Here is a 20,965-nt window from a genome sequence, read left to right on the forward strand (position 1 = left end):
CCTGGCCACCCTTCTCAGGGGCAGCATAGAAGTAAAAGGGGTAGGGTAACAGATGGCATGCCTAGCAGTCTGAGAGGTAGCTGGTGCAGGCCATACCCTCTGCAGGGCTTGAACTGGGCTTTGGTCGGGGCCTGGTGGAGTCCACAGTGGCTGTGTGCCTGTGGCACCACCCAGTGTAGAGGAATTTTAATTCAGAACATGGCTGTTTTGGCTGGAGATCACATCCAAAGACCTTCTAGGTCTGTGTGATCCAGCTGGAACAGAAATACGCCTTTAATCCAGGAGACAGAGGCAAAGGCAAGCAGATCTGAGTAGAGCGAGGTTCAGGTAAAGAAAAGTTTCAGTCCAGGTGTGGTGATACACACCCTTGATTCCAAAAAAGGAAGGAAAAGTTAGTTTGTAGAAGCACCCACGCTTGAAAGTGATGTCTAATTGAGTGGCAGAAAAAGAAAGTGATGAATTAGAGATGATTTGACAGAATAAGATATGCCCAATTTTCATGAGAAGAGAGAGGAAAGGGAGGCTACTTAAAGAGCAATACAGAGAGACAGAGAGGAGGCAGTTTTACCAGGAGAGTTTTAGAGAGAGAGGTTGAATGAGGGAACAAGCTAGACACAGGTTTAGACAGAACAAGCCAGAGAATGAAAAGGAGCCAGGAGATTAGAAAAGATTGCTGGAATTAGTTGGAGGCCAAGCAGAGCAATTCTGGGGTGGAGAGAAGCCAGACCGAATAATACCAGAAGAGGAGAGGAGTTTGAGCCAGAAGAGCTGAGTTGAACCAGCCAGCAGAGTTCAGTAGGAACAGAAAGGGTGAACTTATTCAGCAGTAAGTCTCAGAGGCTGAAAACATTCTAGGCCTAGGTTGGATTGTATGGAGGCTGGAAGCTTTCAGGACTAGGCCCAGGCTAGCAGACAGAGGCAGCACTCCTCTGAGACAACAACTGAACCAGGTGAAACAGAAGTTTCTTTCACAACCCCGTGCAGTGCTCTGCAGCCCTCTCTGGGTTCCAGCCAGGATTCAGACCTACAGTTGGGTTATCAAAGCAGACACTGTACTCCAGGCCGCACCGTGTCAGCCTGCCATCGCGTGTGCACTGCAAACACGCGTGCAGGTTCCGAGGGCCCAGCAACTGGGTTCCGGCCAGAGGCCGTTCCAGCCAGAGGCCGTTCCAGCGGCAAGGCTCTTTGCTTGTCCTATCAGCTCCTTGCTATCCACAGAAGAGCGGGAACAAAAGGATTTCTCTTGCTTTGAGGGCCTGACTGGTTAAGTCAGTTCTACATCAACAGAAGTTTCCTCCCTCCAGGAGGGAGGAAGCAACTTACCAGCCTCAGGAAGTAGACAAAGCTCAAGGGTCTAGGAGAAAAGAACAGAAACTTTGATTCTTTTTGCTTTGTTGTTGTTTTGTTTCATGACAGGGTTTCTCTGTGTAGTCCTGGCCATCCCAGAACTCACTCTGTAGACCAGGCTGGCCTTGAACTCAGAGATCAGCCTGCCTCTGCCTCCTGAGTACTGGACTAAAGGTGTGCACCACCACTACCAGCTAAACTTGAAAGATTCTTGAGGGTCCCTCCCAGCAGCACAAAAATGGAGGAGATCACCCGGGAAGGAGAGTCTGACCAGCAGACAGACAGCAGAGAGGAGAGAACAGACGTTTGGGCTCTCGACCTGCATGCCAGCTGCACAGGGAGCTCCCAAATCACACCTACTGTGAGTCGTGACCCCCCAGGTTGGGGATGTAGCTATCTTGAGTCATCCCTGTCCATGTAAAAACAAACAAACAAACAACAACGAAACCCAAACCCTTCATCCCTATTCCTGTCACCCCTATAAAAACTCAGCGCTTCACCAAATCGGATGCTGGTGTCTGCTATGGTTCTCTTTCTGAGCTGAGTAGAGGTATATCTGTGCCTCCCCCCAAAATATCTGCCACACGAAAATTACCTAGAAAACTTGCATAATCCTTTTTGATTGAAAAAAGAACTATTATTGTGTGTGTGTGTGTGTGTGTGTGAGAGAGAGAGAGAGAGAGAGAGAGAAGGTGCCCTCGGGTCAGAAGGAGGTGCTGAACACCCACTACAAACTGGCAGTCATGAGCCACCTGAAATCATGCCTGGGAATTGAACTTGGGTCCTCTTCGGGAGCAGTACCCACTATGAAGCACTGAGCAGTCCCTCCAGACACACTTTCACACCCATAGGCCTAGCCTGTTATTTTTAGACACAGAAGCTAATTGTTATTGATTTGCTGCCTTGGCAGGAAGTGGATTTAGCTCCCAGTGTATAATGTTAAAAATGGCAAATACTGTATACAGTTTTATATACAGAATTAAATAATAAGCTGAGGTTCCAAATGAATACACACAGGTTGGAAACACACGAGTGGATCCAGACACAGCAGTACACGCCTACACTCTCAGCATTTGAGTAGCTAGGACAGAAACACGGTCACAACATTCTGGGTCAGCCGGGGCTACATCCTAGTTCAAGGCAAACCTTGACTACACGGTGAATTTAAAGCAGGCATGACTTTCATAGCCAGATCCTGTCTTAAAACAAAGCTGCGAGGGCTGAACATGGCGGCACGGCTATAACCCTGGTATTGGAGAGGCTAAGTCATGGGTTTGAGACCAGCCTTGGTTACATAGTGACTGCAAGCCAGCAAGGGCTGGATATCATGATCCTGTGTCAAGAAGCCAGAAAAAACAGAAACTAATGTTCAACAAGAGTGACACACAAAGCTGGGCCAGGCGGTACACACCCGTGGTACACACCTGTGATCTCAGCACTCAGGGAGGCCGAGGCAGGCTGATCTCTATGAGTTCGAGGCCAGCCTGCTCTACAAAGGGAGTTGAGGACAGCCAAGGTCACACAGAGAAGCCCTGTCTTGAAAAGAAAGAAGAGTGATTCATGGATTATAAAGCCATTGTTCACTTTCAGCTTGCCTTACCTTGGAGCTGTAAGGTTTGTTTCTGTATGCAGGTGCCCCCATTGGCCAGAAGAGGGCGGCAGATCCCCTGGAGCCAGGGTTCCAGGTGGCTGTGAGTTGCCTGATGTTGGTGCTGGAAGCCAAACTCAGGTCCTCCGAGAGTGCAGCCAGTGCTCTTCCCCACAGAACGGTCTCTCCGGCCTTCTTCCAAGTGTTTGCTGGAGCAATTTCTCCTGCCCTTTAACCTTCAGTTTTCCCTGTTTTTGGTTTGTACTATTTTTGGGGTTTTTTTTTCTCCCCCACTTAAAAGTAATCGTCAAATTGCTTTTCTTTTTTCTTCTTCAGTGCTGGAGATCAATGCATAACCTTTACATGCTAAGCAAGGCTCTACCGCTAAGCTACATGGCCTGCCCTTGGGTTTTGAAGGGGCGGGAGCCTAGTTATGTAGCCCAGGATGGCCTTGAGATCTCTGCCTTGCTATTTTCATTGCAAACGCGGTTTTGGTTCAGAAACTGCCACGAGAGAGCTAGTGGTCAAAATACACAACTTGCTTGTCATTATGGCCTCTTGGCTGGATCGGGCTCCCACATCCATCTTCAAAAGTCCTTGAATCCCTTCAACTTGCACAGCTGATATAAACCGAGGTCCTCTTGCTGATAAGGGTCATCACCTGTTCAGAGGGCCTTCTGTGTCAAGCCCAAGATAACCTCATGCTGACTCGCTCTCCAGGATGGCACAGATTTGGGTCCACACTCTCACAAATTTAACAGTGCAAACTATTATTTACCCCTGAGTTGCTGTGGCAGAAGCATGAGAGGAAGGTTTGCTTTGGCCCTCGGCCCTGGTGGTTTCCATCTTCCTCGGTGGGGAGGGCAGGCTAGCCCCCTGCATAGCAGAGCGGAGCAGGGACACGGGGTGGCCTAGGCATTCACATCAAAGCAAACCAGGAAGCAGAGCGCAGTGAGAGCGCACGCAGCGGCGGGCATGACCCAAGAGGTCCGCCTCTAAACAGATTGTGCCGGCTACTCCCTACCTTCCAGAAGTCCAGAGCTTCCCCAAACAGCCAGCGGGACAAACATTCAAAATATGAGTCGGGGGTGGGGGTTGTTTCCGATTGAAACTGTGACGTTTGGACTTAGAGACTCCATCCTGTCCAACAGGAGGCATCCTAAATTCAGGAAAGAGCGGTGCATGGACGCCTGTGCAACCCCCCTCCCCCAACAGGCAAAGTCGGATCTGCCTTCGCTGGGCTTCGTGCCGCAGAACCAGAAGAAGGCAATCAACCCTGCGATAAATTGGCAAAGTGCTTTCGATTCCAGCCAGTCTCGAACCATGTGTGCGGGTGCTGGAGATGAAGCTAGGCCGTGGCCACCCAGCACGTGTCCCGGGTTCAAGTCCCAGTGCTTGCCCGGCCAGAGCGGGGTGGGGCAGGAAGGGAGGAATACAGAAAGGAAAAGCTTTGAAACAAAGCTGGAAGCAGCACAGGATCTCAGATGAGTGGGGTCTGCTGTGTCCCACGCGACAACCATACCTAGAAGCAAAGGTCTGCCCGTGTAGACTGACAAACACGTTTGCCGACGGGTACAAGAGGACCGCTGATCCACGGACTTTCTGGAGACGGTCTGGATGGACAGACCCCAGAAGGGCTGCCGCTGTGAGGCTGCCAGGACCACAGAGGGGTCAGCGGGGAAGGTCAGCTTGTTTCTCACAGGAAGGTGAGTTCGTGATCTTTAAAGTCCTCTTCTTATTTTTTGATTGTTATAGGTGGGGAGGGGGTGCCCACTGGTCCTAGGGGCAACAAATCCTCTGCAGAAGCCATACACTGAGCCATCTCTTAAGCCATCGCTTAACCACTGAGCCATCTCTCCAGCTTGCGAGGCCCTGTTTTTAAAGCAAACAAAACCTCCACCTCGGTGACATAATTATGCGCTTTAGAGGAGAGCAACTGAGGTCCAGAGATGCAAAACAACTGGACGCCGAGGAATCTGCGGATTAAATCACAAGTGCCAGGATTAACCATGGGTGTGTGTGTGTGTATATATATATATATATATAATTTTTTTTTTTTTTAAACCAGAACTATCCCCCTCACGACCATCTGCATTTCAACAAGACAGGAAGACGGCAGCCAGGTACCATCTGGAGCCTATAGGGGCTTCCTGAGAGACTGGGGGCTTCCCAGGGTCCCTGAAAAGCCAGCACAGGAGCGGCCGGGGACCACACCCACCCAGAAGTAAGCCTCCTCCTGAGGGCGCCAGGGTCTCTCCTCTGCGCCCCCGAGCTGCCTTCTTCCCACGTCCAGCCGGGGCCTCCCCCGAGGCCCAGGCTGCTCCGTAGGCGAGGTGCTAACAAGTCTCCTGCCGTTGGCGGCCTGACGGCTTCTCCTTGGATGGTTTCTTTTAGTTAATTTTTAAAAGAGGCCGGGAAGGTAAGGAAGTTGAGGGTTGGGAGGCAGGGAGCAGTCTTGGCAATGACTTGGGTCCAGCTGCGAATCGGCTTCAGACCCCGGAGCAACTTGAAAGAACCCCAGTGCCCACAACGGCTCTTCAGTGCAGGCCGTGTTTACCCGGGGACCCAGCCCACAGCCCCCGGGGCCTCCGAGGCGGCGCGCATGTAAATGCCCCATTGTGCTCTGGGTCGTTTCAGCGCCGTCCGCGGCTGCAGGCTGGCGGCGGGATGATTTGCGAGGCTGCCGCACATCCGACGGGCTCTGCCATTCTCTCTCGGCTGCTGCAACGCCGCTTCGCGGGCTGCGGAGCCGGCACTTACACGGCTTCACCGAACGCGCGAGGCGAGCCCCGCCCTGTAGTAGCCGCGACGGGCAGCAAACCGCCAGGAACAGCGCTGGGGAGGCAGCTCAGTTGGCCAAGTGCTGTGCGGGCCGGAGGACCTGAGTTCAAATCCCTGTCACCAGAGCGAAAAGCCAGATGTGGTGGCTAAACGTGCAAGTGATTCCGGTTCCGGGGAGGTCCAAACAGGAGAAGCCCTGGGACTTGCTGGCCAGCCAGGCCAGCCAAACTGACGGGCTGTGGTTCAATGAGAGCCTCTGTCTGGAAATGTAAGGTGGAGAGCAACCGAGAGACGCCCCTGACTCACGCATGAGCGCATATGCCCACACGCAGCGACAAACGTACAAATAAATACACAGAACAATCCCAAAAACCAAGCATACAAGAGACACCGAGACCAAAGAACTCGTCACCGTAGGCTGTGCTCTCTCCTGGAGCCCATCCGGGGTTAGTCTGACCTGCTGGGCATATTGTTACTGCGCTGCTGTGGCTGAGGAGCCGCTGCGATCTGCGTCGTTTGCACAGTGGAGTCTTCTTACAGGGGTGGAGAGGTGGCTTAGTGCCTAAGAGCCACCGGGATGCTCCTGCAGAGAAGAGTTTGGTTCCCAGCAGCTCACAACGGCCTGTGACTCCAGCGCGGCGTGGGGAGAGGGGAGGGGGGAGGGGGGACAGGACGGGAGTAGAAGTCGGGGTGGCAGGACGCCACGGTCGGAGGGGGCGGCCAGGGGACTGAGGAGGGGAGGAACAGGACCTGACAGGACACAATGGCGACACCTGGTGCCCTCTTGTGGTCTCCTTGGGCAACTGCATGCACGTTGTACACACGAGAAAAATAAATACATATTTAAAAGAGTAGGATGGTGCTGTGTGCTGGGAAATGGATGAAACTGGAGATCACGTTAAGTGAAATAATTATTAAGTGAAAATTTCTCATTTGTGAGTCCTAGAATTGTGTTGTTCTTTTGGTGTTTTGTGTTTTTGAGACAGGGTTTCTCTGTGTAGCCTTAACTCGCCTGGACTCATTTTTGTAGCCCAGGCTGGCCTCGAACTCACAGAGGTCTGCCAGCCTCGGCCTCCCGAGTGCTGGGATTACAGGTGCGCGCCACCACACGCAGCTCTTGAAGTCTGTATTCATGTATAAAGCCATATGTTTACACTATATATAAACGTAAAGACCACACACACGTGTATGACGTGAAAGCAGGAGGAGGTCGGGGAAGGGGGACTAACAGGAGGGAGAAGGGAACAGAAGGAGGGAGCAGGAGGGGTGAGACGGTGAAGTACATGACGTGCTGGAAAGGAAGCTGCTGCCTGACCCTAACAGCACGTGCCACGAATCTACACCAAGGAGAGAAAACCCGGGCCCTCGCTGGGCGATGTAAACACAAGCAAGCAGCGCAGAGAGGATGCGGGCTGTCCTCCAGGTGAGACAGGCGGCTCCGTGGCATAATGTTCTGGTCAGGGGCCGGGTTACCAGGTCTACCAGGGCAAGCTGTAGGCGGGGCTCATCTTCGGAGGGGGCCGGCTTGGTCACCAGGAAGGCTGCACCGGGGAGGCTGCTGCCTCGGCACCCTGAAACAACAAGGTGCAGAACCAGGGGGATTGTGGGAGAGGAAGCATCTTCAGTGTTGTGGAAACTATCTCCCTCACTCAGCAAACCTTCACCGGCCAGTACTCACCAGGCGCCAGGCTAGGAGCAGTTCAGTCGATAAAAATATGGATTCTGTAAGACCCTGTCTTCACAGTGGCCCCAGCTGGGCAGGCACAAGACGCCCAGGCGGCTTGTTCACTTGTGCTGACCAAGTATGAACCGGGTCTCCTTCCTGTAGTGTGACTGCCTTTCCTCTCCTCCCTCCAACCTCCTTCCTTCCCTTCCTTATTAAAAAAAATAAATAAATAAAAATAAAAAAATTTTACTTTTGTTTGTATTTATGTACATGTAGAAGTGTTCAGATGCTAGCTCTTCGTAAAGCGCCAGCTGGGAAGAAGGCATTCTATGGCTGTGTAAATGGCCTCCTCCCGGGATCCTTCCCCGCCTATAACCTATAGCCCCTCCTAGAGACCCCGAGGCCATGAGCAAGTAGGGCAGAATTGCACACAGCTGGTTGAGAGGGGTGGCTAGATGCCCAAGTGAGGGTCCTGAAACCCTTCCTGTCCCCTCCTGCCAGGAGGGAAGGGCAACAGGGCCAGCTGTGATCTCTGCAGATCAGGCCCCGCCAAACTCCTGAAGATGGCAGCAGCTTGGCTCGGAGGATGGTCCATGTGACAGGGCCTAGTCTCACTCTAGTCCTCATCTATAAGTATGAGAATCTTGGGACATTTACAAGTGCGTTTAGAATTATGGTGGGGAGCAGAGACCTCAAATTGAGGAAGAATTTGATGATGAGAAGGACAGGAAACGAGTAAGGAGAAGAAACAGGGAGATGGTAAACAAAGCAAAAACCGAAACAAACAAACAAAAAACCAATGAAGTTGGAGCCAGGCGGATGGCATGGTAAGAAAGCCTGCCGCTCTAGCTTGATGTCATAGCCACCTTCAGCTGTCATTTTATACAAGCTTACTATCGCCTAGGAAGAAGGAAGCCTCGACTGAGCAATAACCTCCGTCACGCTGGCCTGCAGGCTGCGGCCCAGCCCATTGTGGGTGGTGCCATGCCGAGACTGGTGGGCGTGGGCTGGGTAAAAAGACAGCAGAGGAGTTAGGTTCTGTTCCCCACAGGGACAAGGAAGCTCACATGCATCCATGGCTCCCTTCCCCGGGGACCTGCCGCCCTCTTCTGGCATAGACCTAAAATGAAATAAAGCAAATACTAAGAAGGAAAAGAAAGGCAGCTGAACGCGAGCCTGGGAGGAAGCCAGCAGGCTCTGTTTCCCCGTGATCTCTGCTTCAGGCTCCTGCCGTGAGTTTCTGCAGTTGGCTTCCCTACTTGACCTTTCATCCCTGAGTTGTTCTTGGTCATGGTGTTCATTAAGAACAAAAGAAAAGCAAACTAGGAGCTGAATTCAACCCCGAGATTTCATGAACCAACCTCAAAAGTTGTCTCTTTCACCGTGTGCACCCCCCACACACACACACACCACACACACACTGGTGTCCTGAGTTTGATTCCCAGAAGCCACATGATGGAAGGAGAAAAGCAACTTCTAAAAATCGTCCTCGGACCTCCACAGGCACTACATATGGGTAGCACATACAGACCCACACACAGCTTCGCGACAAAAACCACAGTCATTACCACGGTGATACTATGACTAAAAGAAAAATGTAAAACAAACTTGGAGGGTCTCAGAGACTGCGGAAGCACTCTTGGGGGTGTGGTGGCTAACAAAGCATGTAGGGAGAGAGGGGGTCCTGTCAGGTGACGCTCACAGGGCAGAGAAAGATGGAAACGGTGTTGCCAACAGTGTCTTTCAAGGTAAAATAGGCACCTGGCCTGCAGGTGGACAAACAAAGCAGTGGTTTGGTGGTAAGAAACACTCAAACTTGGAGCCCTCGGAGCAGTGCGGCCGGAGTCTGGATGCCTGGGGCTGCTTAGGATTGGAGGGTTGATGTGGCGCAGATCCTTGCAAACTCAAAAACCCTCTCAGTAGAGATGACTCACAGTCGGGGGCTCTTTGTTGCACAGGTGTCCCATCAAAGTCCTACGAAATCACCCTCAGAACTGGTTTTCCTCTTCCCTCCATCTCTCCTTCCTTCCTCAATCTCTCTGTTCCTCCCTCCTTCCTTCCCTCTCTACCTCCCTCCCTCATTTCCTCCTTCCCTTTCATTTCCCTCCCACCCTCTTACTTTCCTCCCTCCTCTCCTCTTCCTCCTTTTCTCTCCCCTCCCCTTGTTCTCTTCCTTTCTTCCCTCTCCCTCATTCCTCCTTCCTTTCATTCCTCCCTGTTTTCAGAGCCTCCACACACCAGACAAATGCTCTACCCAGTCAAACACACACACACACACACACACACACACACAAACACACACACACACACACACGCCGCCCGCTCTTTAGGACAATTTCTTCTTCCTCCCACTTAAGACTGTTACTAGCAGTCACCAGTCACCTCATTCGGTCCCATCCCTTCTGCTGAGGTGAGGTGAGGGTCAAGTCCCAGGCGCTGTCCAAGCTTCATCTTTCTGACCTGCTTCTTGGGGCCCAGCGGCTTCTGGTGCTCTGGACAAACAGTGAGCTATGATAAAGGCACATGGGCCTCACTCCAGACTGCCATTTCGTCTTCACCCCACTGGTGGTGCATGAAGGACTCTGGCCCTTGGGTTCTGGGGGTGGCTGAGCACTTGACACCCTGCACTGATGAAATGAAAACTGACAGCCATTTGTTAGGTGACGATGCCACACACCAAACTGACCTAAGTGAGAGGCAGGCTTTGTGGTAACGGGAGGGTGGGGAGATGCCTGCTCCCGCTGTGAGGGTGCGGCTGGCTTGTTTGAATAGTTTCCCAGGCTGGCAGAGAATCGAAGCCTACTGCTCAGGGATAAACAGGAACCCTGAGGCTCTCCCTGCTGAGGGCGGGCATTTGGCTGGGAAGCTTCATCCTTAGACGCCCAGTGGAACGGGCGGGCGTCTGAGGATGAGGCCACTGGAGGCAGGCACTTCTGTTTCACCAGATGTCGTGATTCTGGGGAAACGATTTAAGCACTGCATCTCACATCATATGTGTTGAGTAGGGAGATGATGATGGTGGAGATGATGATGGTGGAGATGATGATGGTGGAGATGATGATGGAGATGATGATGGTGGAGATGATGATGGTGGAGATGATGGTGGTGGAGATGATGATGGTGGAGATGATGATGGAGATGATGATGGTGGAGATGATGATGGTGGAGATGATGATGATGGGGATGATGACACAAAATCCATTAAGTTCTTGCTGTGACCACAAATTCCTGGAAAGCAGCTGCCTGCAAAGATTGCCTGGTTAGAACTGCAGTGATGGCTGGGGATGATGGTACATGGTTGGAATGCTACAGGTCTCAAAAGCTAAGAATGTCACCAGATAGCATCTGAGGGCCATACAAGCTTCCCCTCTCTAACTGACCACACCATGACCAAGGAAACTTATAAAAGAATTTAATCTGTGGCTCATGGTTTCAGAGGGTAGTGGAGTCCATGACCAGGATGGCGGCAGGCAGGCCGAAGACACCGGAGGAGCTGCTGAGAGCTTACATGTGGCCCACAAGCACGAGGCAGGGAGAGCTAACTGGGGATGTTGTGGCCTCCTGAAACCTCAAAGCCACCCCAGTGACACACCTCCAGCAAGGCCACGCCTCCTAATCCTCCCCAAACAGTTCCACCAACTGCAGACCAAGCAATCAAGCATATGAGCCTATGGGAGCCGTTCTCATTCAAACCACCACATGGATGGGCTCGCTAATGTATTTGAAACTGGCCTTGATTTACAGTGCTCTTTGTTCCACGTTGGAACACGGGACGTGGGTTAGCCTAAATCCGGGTTCCTGGGCCACACTCATTTCAGACGGCTCCGGAATAGACTGCATTTTACATTGCTACTTTTAAACGAGAAGTCCCAGTTCACTGCAAACGTGGTACAGTGATAGCTCAGGGACTGTATCGCTTCTCTGTGTCTCTCGGGGAACACGATTTTGAGAAAAAGTGATTCATTGAACGCTCCTGGCGAACATAGTGATGACTGTGAAGGAAAGTGACGCAGGAAACCCTCATGGCAAACATGGAGATGCAGACTGGCAAACCAACTGGTGGTGAGAGGATGCCTAACCAGAGAGGGCTGTCGGGAGGGTGTACCGGGTTGTCTAAGGTTGGGAATGAGCAATGAAGCCGGCTCCGTGGGCTTATGGGGCCTGTATCCCCTTCGTGTAAAATGTCTATAAAAAGGAGACGTGTCAGAATCCGGTGTCTCTTTGGTTGGTTGTGCCAGGCCACATGCTTCAGGTGACCGCAAATGCTCATGAGCACTGGACTGGGGACACACACCTTTAATCCCAGCACTCAAGAAGCAGAGGTGGGGGAGCTCTATGAGTTTGAGGCTAACCTGGTCTACATACTGAGTTCCAGGCCAGCCAAGGCTACATAGTGAGAGACCCAGTCTTTAAATAAATAGATAGATAGACAGATAGATAGCTAGATAGATAAATAAATCCCCCAAAGCAACCTTACTGGTCGCATGGCAATAGGACATTGTATTCGGGAGCATAGCACAAGGCTGGGTGTGGTGGACCTACAGTCCTGGCTTATATGGAAGCCAGGAAGGGAGGGGCTCTTGAGCCCATCTTTAAAGAGAATAAAGGCGAAGGAGAGTCTCTGAGAAACAGAATAGGGCAGGGTACTGCTTCAGAATGAAAGAAAACGGGTGTCGGGGGGGCCTGGTGGTGGTGTGCACCCCTAATCCTGCCCTCGGGGGCCGAGGCTGTGGCCCAGCGAACTTGCAGCTGTTCTGGACCATGTGGCAAGAGCTGGTCTCTTAAAGCACACATGAAGGCTTCCCTGGAAACCAAGACATCCTGGAACCGAAGGACTCAGCAGATGGTGAGATCCTGCTGCAGTTTCTGGGAGAGAAGGACGAAAGATAGAAACCGAGGAGGAGGGTTTCCGGGAGACACGGTGTGGTAAAGAATAGAAAGCCGGGCATTCTTATCGCTTATGCTAATTCTACTGTCCATATTTATTTTTTTATCTTTTAGGGTTTTTGTCACTATCGTTATTATTAGTTTTGTTTGTGGAAAGGTTTTGCCATGACACTCTGGCTGCCCTGGAACTCTCTGTGTAGACCAGGCTGGCCTCGAACTCACAGAGGTCCACTTGCCTACTACGCCTACTGAGTGCTGGAGTTAAAGGTGTACACCACCACACCAGAGTTTTTAAAATTTTTAATTAGGGGTGCGTGTGTGTGTGCGCGTGTGCGTGTGTGTTTTACCTGGGAACTAAACTTAGGTAATCAGTCTTGGTGACAAGCATTCCTAAGCTGATGAGCCACCTCACCCGCCATCAGTATTTCTCTACAGCAAGGAAAACTCTGAGGAACTGGACAGGACACTGAGAGCCTATGCATAGGTGTGGAAAATGAACCAGGATATCTGCTCTTTCGCAGCTTTCTTCCCTGTTTACCAGAGCAGAAGCCGGAAGAATTCGGAAAAATAGCAGTTACTTGAAGTCAGACTTATCCAGCACCTACTCTGAATGAAGCTACTGTTCCCGGTGTTGTCACTGTTGGAATAAGTCGCCCTTCCTGCCGCCCAGAGTGCGGCTGTTAATCCGGTAAGCACGTTCTTCCCGTGGCATCAAGCAGCTTGCCTTCAGCTAGCCAGGACTCACCGTCACTGCGTGTCTGGCCTGTAGGTATCAGCCACACACCAGCTCCTGTCCAGGGGAATGAAAGGAGCACACAGAGCTCCTTTGGCTGGTTGGTTGGTTGGTTGATTGGTCGGTTGATTGATTTTTGAGACAATATCCCACTATGTAGCTCTGGCTGTCCTGGAACTTCCGATGTAGTCCAGGCTGGCCTTGATTCTCCTGCTTCTGCCTCCTGAGCACAAAGGTATCCTTTCCATACTCGGCTGTTTATTCCCCTTTCTGAATCAAATTTTACACCAATGGAATCATATGACATGAACCTTTTTGCATTTGGCTTCTTTTTCTCGATTTTTGGTTTATTTGTTTGTTTGTTTTTTGGTGTGTGTGTTTAACATTTATTTAGGTATGTATGTGTGGATGTGTTTGCCACAGTTTGAATGTGGAGGTCAGAGGACCACCCAAGGGAGATGATTCTGTCCTTCCACCGTGCGAGTTCCAAGGACTGAACTCAGGTCATCGGTGTCTAGGCAGTGCCTTCTCTCTAGGACATCTCTCTAGGACATCTTGCTAGCCTATTTTTATGGTTGTTGTTGTTGTTGTTTTTCAGGCTTGGGCTGGCCTTTGATGGAGCTAAGAATGACTTTGAACTTCTGACCCTTGAAAATCCTGCCTCTAACATCTCACGGGCTGGGACTGAAGGTGTGCTTGGCCACACCCAGAAGATGTGGTATTGGTGTTGAACCCTGGGTTTTGTGCAAGCTAGCCAAGTGTCCAGGCCGTTAGCATTGTGTTTCGTCCTCTCCGTGCGAGCTGGTATTCCATCTGAACATGTCACCGTTTGTCATTCCGTTCATCCTCTGACGATGCCTAAGCTGCTCTCGACTGGTGCAAATGAGGGGGCTATGAGCATTTTGTACAAATGTTTTCATTTCTTTTGGATATAGGCTGCAGTGTTTTCTGGGACACGAGGCAAGCACACACTCACGGGAGACAGCTGGATGGTCTCCCCCAGTGCTTGCACAAATTATACCTCTAGAACATACCATTTCCCCGGAGGAAGACAGGCCAGGACAGACCTGAGCAAAGATAATGTTTAAAATGCCATCAGGGTTAGGTAGTCAGTTTCAAAGTGGCTTCTACAATGTCAGTGGGCATTGCCCTCGGCTGGGTCTCCTGGCATTGCTCGCAGGCAGCTTTCAATGCCTCCTCCAGTCCCCGTGTGAAATCTCACTCCCTAGGTTGCCTTGCCAATTGCTAAACTGAAAGTAGCTGAGTAGATTCACTTGCACTTAAGTGAGAATGGCTGTCAGACCTCACCCCACTACCAAAGTGCCTGTGCTTTAAATGGGGTCTGTAACAATTACTCGCTGCTGGTAGCTTTGGAGGACAGTCTGTCTTTCTGTACTCTGAAAGTTACCTGAGGGCTACCACGATGGTTTTTGATTATTAAAGGCTTTTAAACCTGATGACCTGAGTTTAACCCTCTGGACACACCTGGTGGAAGGAGAGAATCGACTCCTGCAAATTGTGTTTTCACACATACAAACACGCATGTAAAAAAAAAAATATAATGAAAGTTATGGAAGCCCTGGGCTACAACAGCACTTCTCTGTGAGGGTGTAGGCAGAAGGACTGTGAACTTGAGGCTAACCTGGGCTACGTACGTAGTGAGTTCCAGACTAGCCTCGGCTCATATAAACAATGTGAGCTGAAAAATGGCATTTGTCCTAAGCCGGGTGTGGTTCAAATCCCAGTCCATACTGTGTAAAGAAAGCAAATTCTTCCTGTGTCCATGCCCTAGCTCACTACTTATTCCTGATTTAGCACCAAACTCCTGTTCAGCCTTTAGCATTTGGCTTGCCTGACTTTTCAAAAGAACAAACTGTGGCATCGTTATCAGCACAGGGGCAGCCATATTGTGGGACTCAATACCCATCTATTGACTGGTACATGAATATGGAAGGGAATTTGCAAACTGCAGAGAGCCGCTGGCGTACTAATTTTAACAATGCTATTATTCTTTGTTGATTAAATCATTGAGATGGGCTCTTGCTATGTAGCCCGGGTTGGCCTGGGGCTGACAGCAATTCTCCTGCCTCGGTCTCCAGAGTGCCAGGATTACAGGGGCATGAGCCACCAGGCCAGGTAACAGAGCTGGGTTTATAGCTCCAAGGAGCCGATGGTGGGGAGACAGGACCCGGTCTGGAAGGGATCAAACTCGGGCTAGTTCACTGAGACGCTTCTCAGATCATCACCACCACCCCACCACCCCCAGACGTGGGAATCCCACACGCTCCGGGGGTCTGACTAGGAAGTGAGTGAGGAGGAACGCAAGGGTGAGAGAGGACACGCCTTCAAAGGAAATGCTCCCTCTACCTCTGCCATCCCATCCAAGAGTGCTAGGATTGCAAGCAATTGCCACCACGCCCGGTTCTCTGCGGTGCCGGGGAACAGAACCCAGGGCTCCGTGCCTGCCAGGCAAGCACTCTGCCAACGGAGCCACATTCCCAGCCCCGAGATGGTTTTTTTGCTGATGGGACGGAGCTCGCCGTCCTGTTGAGGACCGAGGCTAGCAAATCAGCAGCTTCCCCTCTCATTTAAAAAGGAAGGGTTCGTTTAAAGAAGGTTCTGTCTGGAAGCCTGCGCCCAGTCAACCCTGCGCGGAGACCGTCCTCCCCTCGAGGGTACCCGCTGCCCGCCCTCCGGGCCCTGGCCCTCCGCCCCGGCCGCGCCCCGGGCGCAGCCCCTTTTGGCACCGCGGCTCCCAGGTGCCCGGCGCGAAGGCGGAGCCGGACTGCAGCCGCCTGGGTGGCGCCAGCCGAGACCCCCGGGAGCTCGCGGGTCCCGGCGCTCCGGCTGCGACTCCCGCAGCATCCCCGGCCGCGGCTCCAGCATCCCCCGGGAAGTCTCCGGCGGCGCGCAGCCCGCGGACGCCGCCACCATGAGCGCGGGGCCGCGGAGGCCCGGCAGCCTGCCCGCGCTCTGCTCCGCGCTGCTCCTGCTGGGTCTGCAGCCGCCCCCCGCGCGCGCCGAGGGTGAGTGTCCGGGGGCCCCGGTGCTGCGGGGGGCGCGGGGGGACCCTGCGCCCCAGCAGCACCAGCCCGGCCCTTCCCCGCGCTCGCCGCCTCCTGCTTCCGCGGGGAGAGGGGGAGAGAGCTCGAGTGAAGTCACGTCTAGGCTGCCCTCGAACCTCCCCTGCCGGGACTGATTTTTTTCCACCTCCCTCCCTTTCTCAACGTCTGTTAAGTGGGCGTCCTTCCCCGAGGTGGAGGTTAGAAAATATTCGCGTTGTCCAGGAACGTGTTGAGCGGGGATCACGCCCCGGGCCAGCGGAGGAGCGAGAGGGTCCCGGGTGGGGAAACGGCTGGAGCCGGGGCCCGGGGGTGGCTGGGGGTGGGGTTAGGGGACCCACGGGCAGGGCGAGCGCGGCGGCCAGGGGGGGGTGGGTGCCTCGGGACTGGAGAGGGAAAACCAGGTACGGCCGGACCCACTTGGTTTTATTGAACCCGAATTCGGCTTCATTTAAAAAAAAAAAAGTATTTATTTTGCGTATGTGTTTGTTTACTTTGTTTTTCAAATCCGAATTCAGCTTTCATTTAAAAAGAGACAGTGTGTGTGCGCGCGCGCGCGTGTGTGTGTGCGCGTGTGTGTAGGCGCATGCTGGGCACACTGCGTGTGTCAGTCGGAAGGATCCGCCGCTTCCCCACGAACTGCGTGGCCCCGGGGTGGGGTCGGCGGGTCGGGCTGGCAGCGAGCACCCTTAACCGCGGGGCCATCTCGCGGGCCGTTGAATCCGGCTTTTGCTGCTTGCCTCAGACCAGCGGGTTTGGGGCCCCGTGTCCGAACCGTTTCCGTTTGAAAAGCCAGTTCAGCCCTGTTTAGCTGTCGAAGCAAAACGCCTCTGGCGGCGGAGCCGGAGGGGCTGCAGGGAGCCCGCGCCCCCCGGCCTCAGGAGGTCTCATCCTCGGCCAGGAGGGCGGAGGCCCTCAGCTGACCAAGGGAGCTCTGCGTGGACTGGATGTGGGAAATCCTAAGGAGCGAAGGTGAAGATCCGGGAAGGGAAAGCCTGCTGCTTGAGAAAATGGCCAGGTCACAGCCTGTCACTGACCCCACAGGTGCTGTCCCTCAGGGCCTGCACACCAGGCCACGTTTTCAGCGTCAGAAGGGCACACTTTTAACTTTAACGGCTGTTAGCGACCCCTATAGATTACCAGTGCACTCATGCGGCGGCGCTAGGGATGTATCCCGCCGCCGAGCCGGTTAGTCAGCCCCCATCATTCTTTTTTTATAATTTAAAATATTTAATTTAGAGATTAAAAAAAAAAAAGACCTAGGTATGCTTCATAGAAGTTACCGTTTAGAAATGCAGAGCCGCGGTTTTAAAAATAGGCGCGTGTAAACGTTTTGTTGTGCAGACGGTGTTTGTGCACTTAATTCTAGAACATTCCATCACCGCCGCGTGAACCGCCGCACCTCCCTGCAGGCCGCCCACCGGTAATGCTTCGGTATTTCTGGCCCGATGCTGAGATCCCAAAAGTCAACCGATTTTAAAGAATGCAAGTAGGGTGGGTTGGGGTTAGAACTAACTTTTGAACAATGTCTACTTTTGTTCCAATCTTAATTCCTTCGAGGGGAAGCCCCTTCCACCCTGTTTTTATAGAGTTTCACCCCATTATGAACGCTTAAGCGGAATGCCGCATGGATAAAGATCAAAGTTTTGTGTCTCTCTGGCTTGGGGAGGGGCGTGGAAAATAGAAGGCGGGGTTGTGTTTCAGCAGAGAGAAACTGAGGACCGCCAGGGTGTGTGTGTGTGTGTGTGTGTGTGTGTGTTATTTCTGGAAAGGCTTCCTGTTTCCCCTCACACACACCTTCCTTCCCCATCTCTCCACTTGACCTATGGAGAATCATGAGCACACTCCATTAAAACAAAAACAAGCTCCACTTGCTTAGCCCTCCCTTGCATAGCCGAGCCATGGAAGAACCTTAAAGTCCATCGTGAAAGTATCCATCCTGGATCTGTTGGTTGGGGGCGGGGGGCAGACTGGCTGTTAAGCTGAGACTCATTGTTATACATACTTGAAGAGATCTGGACCAGAACAGTCTCCAAACATATTAACATTCAAACAAAACATTTAGTTTGTATCTGACTCATTGGACATGTCTCCCAGACACAAAGCAGAGGGACTACATCTCTGTATTTTACTTTGTTTTTCATATATGTGTGGTGTGTGTGTGTGTGTGCTCCACTTGCTTGTGGAGTCCAGCAGTCAGTCCTGAGGGTTTTTCTCAACCCCTTTCTAGTTTTATGGGATTTTTTAAATGTCTGGTTTTTATTATTTTTAATTACTGTGTGTGTGTGTGTGTGTGTGTGTGTGCATGAAGCAGGTGCTTTCCGAGGCCAGGGCTGTGGGACTCCCCAGGAGCTGGAGGTGGAGGGTTGTGGGGACCCCTGTGCGGGTGCTGGGAGCCAGTCTCTGGTCCTCTGTGAGAGCAGTGTGTGCTGTTAACGCTATAGCTGTGGCCTCCCCACCTTGTCCTTTGGAGGCAGGGTCCCTCAGTGAACGGGGAGCGCGCTTGTCATCCAGTCCAGGGTTCTCCACCTCCCCCGGGCCGGGATTACAGGCGTGTGCAGCTGCACTCAGAGTTTGTGTAATTGGAGTGGGGGAGGTGAGCACACACCAGTCACTCGTGCAGGTCCCAGACAACTTTTGGAGCCATTTCTCTCCTTCGGCCTTTATATGAGTTCCAGGATCAAACTCGGGTGGTCAGACTCGTGTGGCAAGCTCTCTGACCCCCAGGGCCATCTTGCCTGCCCATGTGGGCGCTATGGATGGAGCCAAGTCCTGGTGTTAGAGCTGCAAGCACTTCACCAACTGAGTTATCTCCTAAAACCTTTTGTTTTTATTTTTAAAATGGAAAAAATGTGCATATTAACTAAATGCAGATGGACTGTCTGGGTAATGCTTGGAGTGGAAGACTCATGCACTCAGTCCGTGTTTATTGAGTAACTACTGCACACCAGGTAATGGCGTGCTGACAAAGACAGGATGATGAAGAGAAATGGGCCCTTCTATCAGGGAGCTTTTTTTTTTTTTAAGATTTATTTACTCGAGGAATGGGTACAGAAATTGTGGTATTTTTACACAATGGAATACTACTCAGCAATCAAAAAGGAGGAAATCATGAAATTTGCAGGCAAATGGTGGAATCTAGAAAAGATCATCTTGAGTGAAATATCCCAGAAGGAGAAAGACAAACACGGTATATACTCACTTATATAGACCTATAACATGTGATAAACATAATGAAATTTGTACACCTAAAAAAGATAATCAAGAGAGCAGACATGAGGTAAGATGATCAATCCTCGTTTTGAAAGACAGATGGGATACGCATTGAACATTGACAGGAGTCTACTGAACGCATTGGAAAGACTCTAACTAGCGGTGTTTTCAAAGCAAAGACTCGTGACCAAACCTTTGGCAGGGTGCAGGGAATCATAAGAAAGAAGGGGAGTTAGACTGATGAGGAAAGGATAGGAGCTCCACAAGGACCAAAGATATCTGGGCACAGGGTCTTTTCTGAGACTGACATGCAACCAAGGACCATGTATGAATGTAACCTAGAACCTCTGCTCAGATGTAGCCTGTGGTAGCTCAGTAACCAATTGGTTTCCCATAGTGAGGGGAACAAGGACTATTTCTAACAGGAACTCAAAGGCTGGCTCTTTGGCCTCCCCACCCCCCAAGGGAGGAGCGGTCCTGTTAGGCCACAGAGGAGAGCTTTGCAGCCAGTCCTGAGGATACCTGATAAAACAGGATCAGATGAATGGGGAGGAGGTCCCCCCTATCAGTGGACTTGGCAAGGGGCACGGTGGAGAGGAGGGAGGGAGGGAGGGACTGGGAGGGAATGAGGGATCGGGACACGGCTGGGGTACAGATTTAATAAAATGTAACTGATAAGAAAAAAAATAAAATACGAGAAAAAAAACAAAACTAACATAATTATATTCTTACCATACTGTTATATATATAAAAAAAAAAAAAGATTTATTTACTCATTATGTATACAGTGTTCTGCCTGCATGTACACCTGCACACCAGAAGAGGGTAGTAGATATCATTATAGATGGTTGTGAGCCACCATGTGGTTGCTGGGAATTGAACTCAAGACCTCAGGAAGAGCAGCCAGTGCTCTTACCTTGAGTCATCTCTCCAGCCCTCCTATCAGGGAGCTTTAAAAATGCCCCCCCCGGGGGGGGTAGACAGGCATAGTGGTACACTTTTAATTCCATTGCTCGGGGAGTCAGAGGCAGGTAGATCTCTGAGTTTGAGACCAGCCTGGTCTATAGAGTTCCAGGGCTGCACAGAACCCTGTCTCAAAAAAGCAAGCCTTCCCTGTGAGAAGGTTGGTTGACCTGAAAGGGGTCTCGACCCACAGGTGGAGAACCCCTGCTCTAAGTCGCCAGCTGGGTGGACACAGCAATCTGGAGCTGCCCAGGGCTTTCCAAAGCTTTCCTTTGTCCCTCCAGGGGGCTGCTGATGCTCCCTGTGCTACATTTTATTGTTTCCCCCAGAAGCTCTCTCTTGCTTTCAGCCTGGGTTCCACCTCTTCCTCTGCTCATGGTTTCACCCCCCCCCACACACACACACCAGCTGTATCCCGAACTCTTTATTGGCCACACACGCAAAGACAGATGGGCTCCAGGGAGTCAGGGTGTGGCAAGTGAGGTCCCTGTCTTTCGCAGTGGGACAGAAGCCTAGCAGACACAAGCGATTTTGTTGTGGGGAGTCCCTGTAGCGTCCCGAGGGACAAGGAGATGCAGTGAGGACTGACCCTGGGCACCAAGACAGCCATGCAAGGGGCGCAGGACCGTGAGCCTTGTCACATCCTTTTTGGAGGAAGGATTAAACAAAGCAAAGCCAACACACACACACACACACACACACACACACACACACACACACACACA

At 51.8% G+C, this 20,965-nt stretch overlaps 1 protein-coding gene across 1 annotated transcript in view; it reads left to right on the plus strand.

The window, feature by feature from the left end:
- Positions 1–15,934: 15,934 nt before the first annotated feature.
- The window catches only part of Susd5 (sushi domain containing 5), a 37,798-nt gene continuing 32,767 nt past the window's right edge, over positions 15,935–20,965 (plus strand). Inside the window, exon 1 of the mRNA XM_055601542.1 lies at positions 15,935–16,028. Within this exon, the coding sequence (XP_055457517.1) occupies positions 15,935–16,028 (94 nt within the window). The remainder of the gene's footprint in view (positions 16,029–20,965) is intronic.

Source organism: Psammomys obesus, unplaced genomic scaffold (genome assembly GCF_907164565.1).
Source record: "Psammomys obesus unplaced genomic scaffold, mPsaObe1.curated_primary_1811, whole genome shotgun sequence".
Taxonomy (NCBI): Eukaryota; Metazoa; Chordata; class Mammalia; order Rodentia; family Muridae; genus Psammomys; species Psammomys obesus.